The 15,060-nt window shown below is 50.6% G+C and overlaps 1 protein-coding gene across 1 annotated transcript in view; it reads left to right on the top strand.

Annotated features, from left to right (window-relative positions):
• nampt2 (nicotinamide phosphoribosyltransferase 2) overlaps positions 1-12,951 on the top strand; it is a gene marked incomplete at its 5' end in the record, with an annotated part of 95,045 nt that extends 82,094 nt beyond the window's left edge. The window contains 1 exon segment of the mRNA XM_070894761.1: positions 12,736-12,951. Coding sequence (XP_070750862.1) covers positions 12,736-12,951 — 216 coding nt within the window.
• Positions 12,952-15,060: the final 2,109 nt, after the last annotated feature.

Genomic DNA, 15,060 nt, shown 5'->3' with positions numbered 1-15,060 from the left:
CTGTCAATTTAATGCCAGAGATTTAGAAATCTTACAATAGAAATATAGAAACATAGAAAATAGGTGCAGGAGTAGGCCATTCGGCCCTCCAAGTCTGCACCACCATTCAATAAGATCATTCACCTCAGTAACCCTTTCCTGCTTTCTCTCCATACCCCTTGATCCCTTTAGCCGTAAGGGCCATATCTAACTCCCTCTTGAATATATCCAATGAACTGGCATCCACAACTCTCTGCGGTAGAGAATTCCACAGGTTAACAACTATCTGAGTGAAGAAGTTTCTCCTCATCTCAGTCCTAAATGTCTTACCACTTATCCTTAGACTGTGTCCCCTGGTTCTGGATTTCCTCAACATTGGGAACATTCTTCCTGCATCTAACCTGTCCAGTCCCATCAGAATTGTATATGTTTCTATGAGATCCCCTCTCATCCTTCTAAACGCCAGTGAATACAGGCCCAGTCGATCTAGTCTCTCCTCATATGTCAGTCCTGCAATCCCGGGAATCAGTCTGGTGAACCTTCGCTGCAATCCCTCAATAGCAAGAACGTCCTTCCTCAGATTAGGAGAACAAAATTGAACACAATATTCCAGGTGAGGTCTCACTAAGGCCCTGTACAACTGCAGTAAGACCTCCCTGCTCCAATACTCAAATCATCTCGCTATGAAGGCCAACATACCATTTGCCTTCTTCACCGCCTGCTGTACCTACATGCTAACTTTCAATGACTGATGTACCATGACACCCAGGTCTCGTTGCACTTCCCCTTTTCCTAATCTGCTGCCATTCCGATAATATTCTGCCTTCGTGTTTTTGCCACCAAAGTGGATAACCTCACATTTATCCACATTATACTGCATCTGCGTAGTTGTGTTCTTTAATGTTGTGTTCTATAATGTTCCTTGTGGCAGCATGGCCCTCATTGTAGGCCTGCTGTGCACGTGTGAATGAGTTCTGGACCGGAGTCATGAGCCATGTCATGAGTGGATAACCCTTGCCGCCTTTGACTTGCCATGGTGGGTCAAATACAGGTGGCACAGAAGACTGCCACAGCATGGCAGGATAATGAGGTAATCACCTGGATGATACGCTGCACATTGAGGGAGTGAAATCCCTTTCAGTTCATGAAAATGGCCAAGTTCACATGAGGCATATGCAAGGCAATATGCGTGCAGTCAATGGCACCCTGCACCATGGGGAAGCCTGGAATCCGTTCAAACCCTCACTCTGCCTGCTTGTCTCTGGCAAGAGAGAATGAAACCAGACTGTTTCTGTATATAGAGAGTCTCAAGTGACCTCTCTTATGCAGCAGTATACTGCAGACAGTGAGGTGTTGCTTCAATCTCCAGCAGCAGCCTGAAAGGAACCAGCGGGATAACAGTTAGGAGCCATGGTCACCTTGTCAGCCACAGGCAATGCAGTCCTTGCCCTGCTTTGAAATTGCAGTAGTGGCCGTTGGCAACTTTCAGTCACAACCTCTTTTATGAAGTGAAGATATCTCATGTATTGGTCCTCGCTGAAGTAGAGGAAAGAGTATTGCTCCCTGAAGGCCCACGATGGATATGGCCTACTGCTTCGAGCCTTTCTCTCCGCCCTCCTCCACCCTCTTCTCGCACCTTGTCCTGCTCTGCGTTGCCTCCCTTCATTCTCCCAGTCATGCTCAATTTCCAGAGGAACCCCTGTCTGGAAGCAACTTGTTTCAGCACAAGATTTTAAATGACCAAAAAATTACTTCAGCACCAGCCAGACCACTCTCTGTTGACTATTCAAACTTTAGCCAAGTAGAGGAAGCTCCAAAAGCACTTACAATTGCATCAGCAGCCAGAAGAAATAATCTAGCATGTAAGTTGTAATTAGTTCATGATCCCTTTAAATAGCACTGATGGTGGGGGGGTCCTTCATTCTGTCTAATGTCGTATTTATCTGTGTGAAGTTAAGACAGGGCATTGGCTGGAGTGTACAGTTTGAAAATGGCAGCGCTGGCATCAAATTAGCATTGCACACTGATTACTGTCATGATCTGCCTGCTCTGTGTGTTGCTGGTGGTCATTAAGCACGCACATGGAAACCACTTTACCAAGGTGGCATCCTGCGCAGTTCCCATCGGAAGTGTACGCACACATCTTGGGTTTCATTTTTGAGCCTTAGGTGGCCGCATAGCGTCTAAAAAACAGGCTCTACACAGCCCAATTTCGACCCACCTGCCTCTAAGTAAAGTCTCTTGAACATTTTAATCTCGTTATTTTTTCTCATTCTTTAGTTTCCAATCATCATCATCATAGGTAGTCCCTTGGAATCGAGGAAGACTTGCTTCCACTCTAAAAATGATTCCTTAAGTGGTTGAACAGTCCAATACGAGAACCACAGTCACTGTCCCAGGTGGGGCAGATAGTTGTTGAGGAAAGGGTGGGTGGGACAAGTTTGCTGCATGCTCTTTCCACTGCCTGCACTTGATTTCTGCATGCTAAATGCAATATAGCTAATACGTTACCATCTATATAGAGAAATCATGGGACATCAACTTCCCCAATCTTGCTACATATAAAGATCATTCTAAATTTGCTCTTCAATTCTTTTCCTGAGTTACAGTAATCCCAGTGCTGTTCAACCTCATGATTAATTCTTCAATCTTGCTGTTCACACTCACTGTTTAATGGTTGTTCCCTCAATTTTTGTGAAACTCCTCCATTGTTCAGAGCTATACGTTACTTAGGGTAGTCAATGCACTTTAACCAAAAAGATGCTGGCCATAAAGTAAAGAAGCCCTTTGTGTCTAAAGCTATCTGGAAGGAAAACTGAGGATTCTATTATTCATAACTGTGGGTCCCAAGGCGGTGGGAACTTTCTGACACATACTAAAACTAAAGGTCTTGAACAAATTATCCACAAGGAGAAATTTTCTCTCATTATTCAGGCAATGTGACTAGGAGATTGGCCAGTAGCCAGAGACCTCATGCATTTAATACACAATCTTCAAAGACTTTTGACGGTCAATGCATAGGAATATTTTTTCCCAATTTGGCTCGATGTCAACACCCAAAAGTGCGTATCAGTAGTGGCAGGCTTCCTCAAACTACAGCAAGTTCCCGCCTGTTTTATTAAATGAGTGGTTGCATCAGGCTGTCTCTGATAACGCGACCACGAATGCAATTCAACAAATTAGGAACAGCCTCGGAAAGCTGGGTTTGCTCATCAATTGAGAGATGACCCAATAGGAATCAATCCAAGATCACCCTGGCAGATGGTTGGCTCCAAAAACATTTCTTAAAAATATCTGGAATATTCCAACATACCATTCTTTACAATACTACTGCTTTCGTATGACAGGAAAAGCTTATAATGGGATGTCTAGTTTGTTTATGCAATCAATAGCCTCCTGAGATGCTGATTGGAGAAATGAGGTGCCTCCCGCAGCAGATCTTAGTGGGCAGGGTGATGTGATGTGTTCCATGGTCCCTCATCTTCCACCTGTGGAACAGCTGGCTGCATCATATGAACATAAGAAAGAGGAGCAGGAGTAAGCCATTTGGTCCCTCGAGCCATTCAATAAGACCATGGCTGATCTGATCATGGACTCAGCTCCACTTCCCTGCCCGTTCCCCATAACCCTTTCTTTATTCCCTTATTGCTGTAAGGGGTTCTCGGGGAGTGTTGTTGTGCCTTGGGTGTCTCTCTCTGGGCTTCTGCCCTCACAGCTTATGCCTGGCCTGTGAGGTACCCTGGGTGCTGCAAGAGCACCCCTGGAGAGACTGTGTCCACAGCTTATGAAGGGGGTTTTGAGACTCGTGCGTCCCCACAGCTTATGCCTAGCCTGTGAGGCACCTGTGAGTGTCAAACACTCCTAACCCCTTTTTCCCTAGCCTGTGACACACAGTTGACGTTTTCGAGGTGCTCCTAGCTTGCCTTACACTGTTCTGACATAAGACTCACGATCAGGAGATGCAATACAATAGAACTGAGACAAGGTGATTCCAAGAGGAACTTTAGGCTTCCAATTTATTTGACAAGGTGTATCTCAACAAACAGCAATACACCAACAAAACAATCCCCCTAAATCCCACTAAACGGACACAACGAAAATCTTTACACAAGTTTAACAGTACAATGCCCAACCTCCCACCTTTCCTGGCCTAACTGAGTTGGGAGTTCCGGGGACCAGAGGTTATACTCACTACTGTGCCTTTCTGCAGTCTGGTGGTTTGTTTCTTCTATCTTCGGTGTTTTTGGACACTGGTTTTCCTTCAGTGTCGAGAGGCTTGCTGGTTGTTGGACCACGAGAGCAGGGAACCACACACACTACATCAGAAACCCCTTTTTATAGCCAGATTATCCAGTCCGCCTCTCCTGCTAAAATCGATTCTTCCCATTGGTGGGCTTTGTGATTTTCGAAAAATGCAGCAGTTTTAGATTATTGCGGGTTTTTCCCACTGATGTTAACCTACTCAAGGTTTGAATGGGTGCTGATTGCTTTGGTCTCCTGTACCCATTGTGTAGGCCCTTGGTTTGTTTTGGGTTCCCTAGTTTTCAAAAGGTCTGCATAATTTCCTTCCATAGTGTAAACATGGGGAAGACAATAGCCCGATAATGGCTATGGGTCAGTCCCACAGTTTTTGAGCAAGTGCTCTCCCATTGGCTTGAAAGCCACATGCTTCGGGCTGACTCTGTCCCACCATTGGCCCTCCGGTGTCCTCCCCCGTCCAATCACTGCTCTGCCAAGGTCAAACCGTATCGGTTTCAATTCACAGCACAGATTGATCCCACAGCCCTTTTCCTTCTGGGTAAAATGAGGGGGTTTTCGTCCTCCCCTACATAATCCCCCATCTGACACAGTCAGACACCACTCGAGTGTGTCAAAGTTCAGGGTGGTGAGAAAACCCTAGGTCTCCCAAATTGCCCAACTTTCCCCAGTTTAACTCTAAACTGATCCCGTCGATATATATCGTAATTCCTTTTAACGCAGTACAAAACACAGAATCCAACAGGTTACAATATACGACAGCAATATACATATACTTAAGGTTACAGCAGCAATTGTACATTGAGTCTCATTTCAGTCTTAACCGTCCCAGTCCGAGAGTCGGTCTCCCATGTCCCTCTTGAGCTTTCTGAGCCACCACCACCGTCCCAGAGGTATGTCCCCTTGCCAAGTTAGGCATACCTTCCTGCCTTCTGTCACTCTCACTCTGGAAGTGGCCACAGTGATCTCCGGGCAGGGTATGGAGGCCTCTCCGTAGGTAAAGTCCTTATGGTTGGAGTACTTGGTGGAGTTCGATCCCAACCACCCAGGCCATCTCCCCTCGTGGGAGTAGGTGACCCGGCCATCCGCCGCTGGAGTCCCTTCTCCTGTGGTCACTGTCGGCGCTCTGCCCCCGGCGCATCCGAAAACCAGGGAGTCCTCGGTGTCCCCTCGGTGCCCGGTGCAGATCCTTAGCGATACCAGCATCACTAACGTCCAGTAGGGAGGTGTTGACATCTGAAAGGCAAGAAGAACATAGCCTTGCCTTGAGAGACCTCTCCAGGCTTGGCCCACTTAACATGATCCGAACATAAAATGCTGTACCCAACCGTCACTGCCTTACCTAAACACATATGCACACAACACAAAGTAACAAAACAGGAAGGGAAAATATATACACTGCCACCCATCCCCAGGTGGCCAGGCTATATCCTGTCACTGTACAGGCGTCATCGACCACTCGGCTGATCGTAACCTGGGGACCAGGATGCCCTCCGCTGAGGGGCTTGTATAGTCCCCCTTAATGAGTCTTGTGCTGCCCTCCAAGGCCGTCCCGAGCCCCGGATAATCGGTGGGAGACCCTTGCTAGCGCAACAGAGCACCCTCCCTGTTGTCTTTCGCCTTCTCAGTCTGGGGCCCTGGTCTGTGGCACTCTGTTACTCCTCCTTACTGTCGGTGCAGAGTCCCACGTTATGGGCTGCAATGCTATCTCCTCCACCTCTTGGGCTAGCCCCAGCTGATCCACCATGGGAGGTTCAGCTTCCCCTTAGACCTTGCTAATGGTAGAGCCTTTCTCCCTACTTCTGTTAGTGGGCTGGGAACCTCTATCCAGTGGTGGGATAGCCTTACAGGAGCAGTGAACCATCCCCAGCTGTAGAGCTTCGGGGCCCGCTGCCTCCTCCGGAGCCTCCAAATCCACCAGGGCCTGTTCTTCCCCCAGTGCCTGATTCCCTTCCCTTGCTCGTCCCCTCTGTTTTTTACCTCTTTTGGGGTCAAACAATTTACACTGATTAATGTGATACCACTTCACCCGGCGAGGCAGTCGAACCGCATAGACCATAGGGCTAGCCTTGTCGACTATGCTGTATGGTCCCATATACAGTAGTTCAAATACCCCGACCCGGGCGAAGCTTCTCACCATCACCTGGTCGCCCACCTCCCAATCATGGTGACTGCGGGGTTCCAGCAGCAGCCGATTGGCACGGTGCTGTTTACCCATGTTGTTGGTCGCCTGCCAGTGAATCTGTTGAAGCTGTTCAAACAGATTCCTGACGAAGCGGTCCCGGTTCACCTCTCGGAGCTGCCCTTCGGTGAGAACCGGCGCCAACACATGCACTGGGGTTCTCATGATCCGGCCCGTCATCAGCTCATGGGGTGAGTACCCTGTGCTCTTTGGCTGGCCCGGATTCCCATGAGGACCAATGGTAAGACCTCCACCCATTTGTTCGGTGAGTCTCCCATCTCCTTGCGCAGCCTTTCCTTTAGGGTCCGGTTCAGGTGTTCTACGGGGCCTCAGGACTGAGGGTTGTAGGCGACATGCCATTTGGCTCTTATCCCCAGCACCTTTAGGGTGGCCTGCATCACCTGGCCGGTGAAGTGGCTTCCCCGGTCGGACTCCACGATTTGAGGTAGACCCCACCGAGAGAACACTTCCCTCACCAGGATTTTTGCAGTCCCCACCGCAGTAGCTGTTCGGCAAGGGAAGGCTTCCACCCACTTGGAAAACACATCCACCAGGACGAGGCAGTATTTATAACCTCCCTGGGCGGCCGGTAGGGGTCTGATGTAGTCGATCTGGATCGACTGCCACGGTCCCTCTACCCACCTGACGTGTCCCATAGACACCTTCCTTTTCTGAGGGTCTGGGTTGTTTGCAGCGCAAACCAGACAGCCCGCACAGAAGTCGCGGACGTCTTCCCGGAGGCCTGGCCACCACCCTGCCTTTTCTACCCGTTGCCAGGTAGATTCCGGCCCAGGGTGTCCCGCACCTGGACCCTCATGGGCCAGCTGAAGGAATTCCCTCCGGTGTTGTGGCGGCCCTACCCATTTGTCCCCTTTAAACAACATGCCTTCCCGCACAGCAATATCTGCAGCACTGTATGGGCCCTCCGCCTTTTCCCCCTTTTTGATAGCAGCCAAGGCAGCCTTCAGGATCGGATCCTGCATCTGGACTACTTTAAGGTCCGGGGCCGCAGCCGCCCCTACGCTCCCTTATGTCCCTGGCTTGCTTCTTGCTGCTGCTATCCTGCCTGCCTCATATGGGTCCCATGGGCGACCTGTACGAGCACCTTCCCTTGCCAGCAGGTCTGCCTGCTGGTTACCTTCCCCCTGTGGCTCAGTTTTGGAGTGGGCCTTTACCTTATGGATATATATATTCCCGGTTTCTCCCACTGCAGCCACGATCTTTTCTAGCAGGGGTTTGGTCACAAGGGGCTTCCCATCCGCAGAGGTGTATCCCCAGCATGACCAAATCGCCAGATACTCTGTACACGAATTGCAAGTGAACATGCTGTCCGAGCAAATCGTGTATAGGGTAGGGAATTCCTCGGGGTGTGTGACCACATACATCACCGCTGAGAGTTCCACCTGCTGGGCGCTCAGGGTGCATGGGAGTTTAAGAGCCAAGGCAATCCCTGCCTTGGGATCCCAAACTCTGCAGCCTGTGAGTCTTGTACCCATGGACACTGAACTGGAGCCATCAACGTAGATCTCGCGGCCTGTGCAGTGTATCCCTGCCCGAAATCCAAAGTTGATGTCCCATACCCCCTCCACAGAGCATCTATGCGGCTGCCCTGGATAGATTAAATTTGCTGCGAGCCTGGGCTCGCAGAGGCCCTTGACCTTTAAAGTCATTTGGGAGAGGAGGAGGGTCCAGCGAGTGATTCTAGCACTGCTCACTGTTCCGTCCTTAATCCTCCCGTCCAACGGCATCTGTGTCGGGGTATGATGGGTGAGGAGTGTAATGGGGGATATTCCGGTAAAGATCTGAGCTCTCTTTACTGCCCAGTGGGTGGCAAGCAAGTGCCTCTCACAATTGGAGTATCCCTTTTCCACCTCCGTGAGGACCCTGGAGGAGTACACCACTGGTCTCAGCTGATCGTTTCGCTCCTGGAGCAACACTGCACTTAAGCTGTCGCCACTGGCCGCCACCTCCAGGAAGAATTCCTCCCCCCCATCAATTGCCCCGAGGGCTGGTGCTACCTGCAGGTCTCTCTTAAGACGGACAAATGCTGCCTCACAGCCCTCGTCCCATTCCCACTCGACCCCCTTATGTAGGAGTCTGAGCAGAGGGGCGGCAGTGGCTGCATAGTCCTCAATGAAGTCCCTACAGTAGCCAGTGATTCCCAGGAAAGACCTTACCCCCGACACATCCCTAGGGACAGGGAGTTCCTGCACTGCCTTTCTTCTAGCCTCATCAATGGCCCTTTCTCCTGCCCTTATCGTCAGGCCCAGGAATTTTACTTCTCCTAGACCTATCTGGGCTTTCTTGGGGTTAACTTTAAAACCCCCTTCCTTCAGTAAGACCAGCAGTTTGACCAGCAGTGGACCGTGTTCCTCACTGCTGTCTGTGAACAACAACAGGTCGTCCACATCCTGGACCAGCTGGTGTGGTTGGCTGAAGCCTTTTAAGCAGTTCGCCATGCATTGGTGAAAGATGCTGGGACTATTATGAAAGCCCTGTGGGAGGCAGCTCCATGTATACTGCTGTTCCCGGAAGGTGAAGGCAAACTTGTACTGGTCTTCCCTCCGTACAGGAATAGACCAGAACCCATTGGATATGTCCAACACTGTGAACGTGGTTGCGGATGCAGGGATTTCCCCTATCAGATCCACAACTGCCGCTACTGTGGGAGCACAAGCTGGGATGTTTTTATTGAGCACCCTATAATCCACCGTAGCCCTCCAAGAATTGTCCGGTTTCCTAACCGGCCAAAGCGGGGAGTTGACATGGGTGGCTATGGGTCTCAAAACACCCTGCTCGACAAGCGAGCTTAAAGCTGTCTCCAAGTCTGCTTCTGCCTCTCGGGGAAAGCCATACTGCTTTTGCGGGCGGGACATGGGATCCCCATCTATTCTAACCTCCACTCCTGTGACTCTCCCACAATCGTGTTTATGGGTGGCAAATGCTGTAAGATTTGCTTGCACATAGGCCCGGTACTCGGCCGGGGTGTTACCGACCAGAACCTCCAGGTCGTAACCCACTTTTGGCTTCATTGTACACAGAGTCCCTTTTCCCTGTTTCTTATCAATAACCATGACTTCTCCCTCTGCTCCCGTGCCCACTGTGCCCCATAGACAGTGATTCCTCAAGTCTACTAGGATCTGGCGAGCGATGATTAAATCAGCCCCCAAGATCCCTTTTCCCACCTGTTCCCAGTTCATCAGGACGCACTTCCACTGTGTTTGGAGTGCTCCTAAACGAACTGCGAGCGGGACTGAGAAAAACCCAGCCTTCTAATTTCCTGTGAACCCAACTAGTTGATACGGCACCCCGTTTGATAGAGGTGAGGTTGCGGGGTCCTCCGAATGGACTATCGTGCTGGAAGCACCAGTATCCAAAAGGTAAGTACCCAATACACCCTCAACCTCCATCTTGACCCAGGGTCATCCCCAGGGGTCGTATTCTAGTGGAAACAGGTATGCAGGCTGGGTCTGGGCTAGTCACGGCCTCTGTACTGGCAGGGTTGCTGGTGCTTCCCTGCCTGTTGTCGTGGCTACCTTCCCAGTCCCCTCCAGCGCTGTCCTCACTGCAGCTACTATCTGGTCAAGGGATGGTGAGGAGCTCCCTTCACTTCCCCCACTCTGGGCGGCTCCTAAAGAACTTCTCCCCCCATATCTCTTTACTGGGCTCCTGCAATCCCTTTTAAAATGCCCAGCTTTCCCGCACCCGTAGCACACTCCCTCCTTATCAATCCTGAGGCCACCCCCCTGGTGCCATTCCCTTTTGGGAATCGAGTTGGGTTTTACTTCATTTACCCGACCTTTGGAGGTTTTCTCCTCCTCCCCTCCTCCATTCCGTTGGACCAGTGCCAGTTGCCTGACCACTGCTTCCTCGGTGAGGTTGGAGTCCCGGGAATCGAACCACAGTTCTGCCCTGGCCTTGAGCCGGGGCAAGCAGTTTGCCACCAGCATCCTCAGCCAGTGGCCAGTCTGTACCGCGGAAAGATTCGCCCGGTCGAGGAGCTCCCCACAGGCTGCGTGGTATACCACCCACAGCCTGTCCGCAAATGCCTGCGGGGTTTCCCCTGCGAGCTGCCTTGTCCTTTCGACCCGTTCGAAAGGACTGCCGTCATCGAAGCCCATAGCCTCAAGGGCGGCCCTCTGGACCTCAGTAAATGTACGCTGTCCCCTCCGGCATTCTGCCGGTAGGGCCTGTTACAATTTGCTGTCCAGAGAGAAGAGCAGCAGCTTAGCTGTCTCTTCCTCGTCACACCCATTAATTTCCCCTGCCTGCATCACCTCCATGAAGTGAATAGATGGGTCCCCACTGCGAGTGAGTTTGGCCAAATGGGCCACCATGGCCCTGAGTGATTGAACTCCATGGGGAATAATAAGCTGCTCTCCAGCACTCCCCGACCTTGGCCACCTCCCTGTGGAGGACCGTACTTGCGCTGCCTGACCGGGCACATCCACCCTTGTTCAGGATCTTTCTGCGCTGGTCCCTCTACCTCCGGCTGTCCCATCATACCCGGTGCAGCAGACAGTGCCTGGTCGCCTGATCCAGCCTTTAACTGACCCTCGGCTGGAGCCTCACATCCCTGCTGCCGAGCGGGACACATTGGTCCTGCCCTGGTTATGCTACTACCTGCGTGCCCCGCCCCTCCTGGTACCCCACCGGACAAACCACCGGTGCCTCAGGAGGTGGTCGGGCGTCTCTTGCCTTTGGATTCTCCTCTACCCCCCAATACTCTCCTTTGTCCCCTGTGGACCCTCCGGGTCCTATCAGGGCGACCATCCCCTTTGCCTGGGATAGAGCGTGGGTGAGAGTTTTAATCCTCTCCTGGCAGGGACCGTGATCTACAAACTCACTGCTACTGGCCACTGTACATCTTTTAATTTATTCTCTAGTTCCCAAATTTTCTGGGTGTACCGAGAGTTCTGTTCCCGGAGGGACCCCTCACTACCTTTGGCCTCAGTGACCTGAGACTGAAGATAGTCCCGGCTATTTCGGAAGGTCTCCTCCAACTGCCGGTTCCTTTGCTGCTCCTCAGCTAATTCGACCAGCAGGTTGTCCCCAACCGCAGCCCGGATAGCAGAGAGCTCTTCTGATTTCTGAAGACTCTGTTCCAAGTCCTTCACCCATTGGTCGAGCTTTCGGACTTGGCGGGTGAGGCAGATAAGCCAGATGGCCTTTTCCACCCTGCGGTTGTGGTCCTTCCCTGCTGTCCACTGAGCAGCAGCATCCACTGGGCGCTCTGCCCGTGTGAAGGCTTGCACCCAAGGTTTGGTGAGGTTCACCTTGCCAAAAATGTATGAGGAAATTCTCTCCTCCATTTTAGTTTCCTCTCTTATCACCTCATCTGTTATATTAACATTTCCTGTTTGCTTATGTCCTGCCACGGTCACCATGTTCTGTAAGGGGTTTTCACAGGGTTGTTGTTGTGCCTTGGGTGTCTCTCTCTGGGCTTCTGCCCTCACAGCTTATGCCTGGCCTGTGAGGTATCCTGGGTGCTGCAAGAGCACCCCTGGAGAGACTGTGTCCACAGCTTATGAAGGGGGTTTTGAGACTCGTGCGTCCCCACAGCTTATGCCTAGCCTGTGAGGCACCTGTGAGTGTCAAACACTCCTAACCCCTTTTTCCCTAGCCTGTGACACACGGTTGAGCGTTTTCGAGGCGCTCCTAGCTTTCCTTACACTGTTCTGATATAAGACTCACAATCAGGAGATGCAATACAATAGAACTGAGACAAGGTGATTCCAAGAGGAACTTTAGGCTTCCAATTTATTTGACAAGGTGTATCTCAACAAACAGCAATACACCAACAAAACAATCCCCCTAAATCCCATTAAACGGACACAACGAAAATCTTTACACAAGTTTAGCAGTACAATGCCCAACCTCCCACCTTTCCTGGCCTAACTGAGTTGGGAGTTCCGGGGACCAGAGGTTATACTCACTACTGTACCTTTCTGCAGTCTGGTGGTTTGTTTCTTCTATCTTCGGTGTCTTTGGACACTGGTTTTCCTTCAGTGTCGAGAGGCTTGCTGGTTGTTGGATCACGAGAGCAGGGAACCACACACACTACATCAGAAACCCCTTTTTATAACCAGATTATCAAGTCCGCCTCTCCTGCTGAAATTGATTCTTCCCATTGGTGGGCTTTGTGATTTTTAAAAATGCAGCAGTTTTAGATTATTGCGGGTTTTTCCCACTGATGTTAACCTACTCAAGGTTTGAATGGGTGTTGATTGTGTTGGCCTCCTGTAGCCATTGTGTAGGCTCTTGGTTTGTTTTGGATTCCCTAGTTTTCAAAAGGTCTGCATAATTTCCTTCCATAGTGTAAACATGGGGAAGACAATAGCCCGATAATGGCACGGGATCAGCGGCCTACAAAGGCCCAGCGGCAGCCCGGGATCAGCGGCCTACAAAAGCCCAGCGGCAGCCCGGGATCAGCGGCCTACAAAAGCCCAGCGGCAGCCCGGGATCAGCGGCCTACAAAAGCCCAGCGGCAGCCCGGGATCAGCGGCCGACAAAGGCCCAGCGGCAGTCGGTGAGCGAGCAGTGCAGGGAGGAGGGACAAGAAATCAAAAAGTGAGCCAAGCTGTTAAGTGGTTGGCTGATCGGCTGGTGAGTATATCTCTTTGATTTTGTGTTCTAATAGATAAGAGGATAAATTACTAAATAGCTGTTTAGTGTGTGTAGTGGGAATCAGTGTCTTTGCTGGGTAATTTAAGGGTAACTAGTGGTAAAGCAGGGCAGCTCGTTCAAACGGAATGCAACACCTGTCCCATGTGGGAATTCCTGGATGCTTCCCGCAACGGGGATGACCACATGTGCAGGAAGTGTCTCCAGCTCCTCCAACTCGAGCGCCGAGTCTCGGAGCTTAAGCGAGGACTGGAGGCACTGAGGAGCATCCGAGAAAATGAGAGGTACGTGGATAGCTCGTTTCAGGCGTTGGTCACCCCACAGATTAAAAGGGTACAGGAGGATAGGGAATGGGTGACCGTCGCACACAAGAGTATGGCGAGGCAGGTAGTGCAGGAGTCCCCTGAGGCTATCCCGCTCTATTCTGCCTACTGGCGAGGGTGGTGATGTCTCTGGGGAGTGCAGCCAGGGCCAAGTCCACAGCACCGTGGGTGGCTCAGCTGCACAGGGGGGGGGGGGGAGGAAGAAGACGGGAAGGGCTATAGTGATAGGAGATTCAATAGTTAGGGGAGCAGATAAGCGCTTCTGCGGCAGCAAAAAAGTGACTTCAGGATGGTGTGTTACTTCCCTGGTGCAAGGGTCAATGATGTCACTGAGCAACTGCAGAGCATTCTGGGGAGGGAAGGGGAACAGCCAGTGGTTGTGGTTCACATTGGTACCAACGACATAGGTAGAAAGAGGGATGAGGTCCTGAAAGCTGAGTTTAGGGAGCTAGGAGTAAGATTGAAAGCCAGGACCTCAAAGGTGGTAATCTCGGGATTACTGCCAGTGCCACGTACTAGTGAGGGTAGAAATAGGAAGGCTAGTCAGATAAATACGTGGCTGGGGCATTGGTGTAGGAGGGAGGGCTTTAGTTTCCTGAACAATTGGGACCACTTCTGGGGTAGGTACAAGTTGGACAGGTTACGCCTCAACAGAGACGGGACCAATGTTGTTGCGGGTGGTTTTGATAGTGCGGTTGGGAGGGCTTCAAACTAGCTTGGCAGGGGGATGGGAACCCCGAAGAGGGCTCTGAGCTAGTTAGAGTGGGTGAGAGCTCAGATGAACAGAACCCCAAGAAAGAATGCAAAAGGCAGGAGGCAACAGAGCAGTGTAGCACTGGGGTAAGTGTAAACCACAAGGTGCTAGGAAGGGACAATATGTATGAGTATAAAGGGGCTGCAGGAGGGGTCAAAACTAAAAATCACTGTTTAAAAACTAGTATTAAAACACTTCACCTAAACGCATGCAGCATTCCAAACAAAGTAAATGAGTTGACGGCACAAATCATTACAAATGGGTATGATTTGGTGTCCATTACAGAAACATGGTTGCAGGGTGGCCAAGACTGGGAATTAAACATACAGAGGTATCTGACAATTCGGAAAGATAGACAAGAAAGGAGAGGAGGTGGGGTAGCTCTGTTAATAAAGGATGATATCAGGGCAGTTGTGAGAGACGATATTGGCTCTAATGAACAAAATGTTGAATCATTGTGGGTGGAAATTAGAGATAGTAAAGGGAAAAAGTCACTGGTGGACGTAGTTTATAGGCCCCCAAATAATAACTTCATGGTGGGGCGGACAATAATCAAGGGAATAATGGAGGCATGTGAAAAAGAAATGGCAGTAATCATGGGGGATTTTAACCTACATATCGATTGGTCAAATCAAATCGCACGGGGTAGCCTTGAGGAGGAATTCATAGAATGCATACGGGATTGTTTCTTAGAACAGTATGTTATAGAACCTACAAGGGAGCAAGCTATCTTAGATCTGATCCTGTGTAATGAGACAAGAATAATAAACGATCTGTACACTGGAGTTCAGAAGAATGAGAGGGGATCTCATAGAAATGTTTAAAATTCTGACGGGTTTAGACAGGTTAGATGCAGGAAGAATGTTCCCAATGTTGGGGAAGTCCAGAACCAGGAGTCACAGTCTAAGGATAAGGCATAAGCCATTTAGGACCAAGATGAG

The sequence above is a fragment of the Pristiophorus japonicus genome, chromosome 12 (genome assembly GCF_044704955.1).
Source record: "Pristiophorus japonicus isolate sPriJap1 chromosome 12, sPriJap1.hap1, whole genome shotgun sequence".
In the NCBI taxonomy this organism is placed as follows: Eukaryota; Metazoa; Chordata; class Chondrichthyes; family Pristiophoridae; genus Pristiophorus; species Pristiophorus japonicus.
This window is presented reverse-complemented; position numbering and strand designations above follow the sequence as displayed.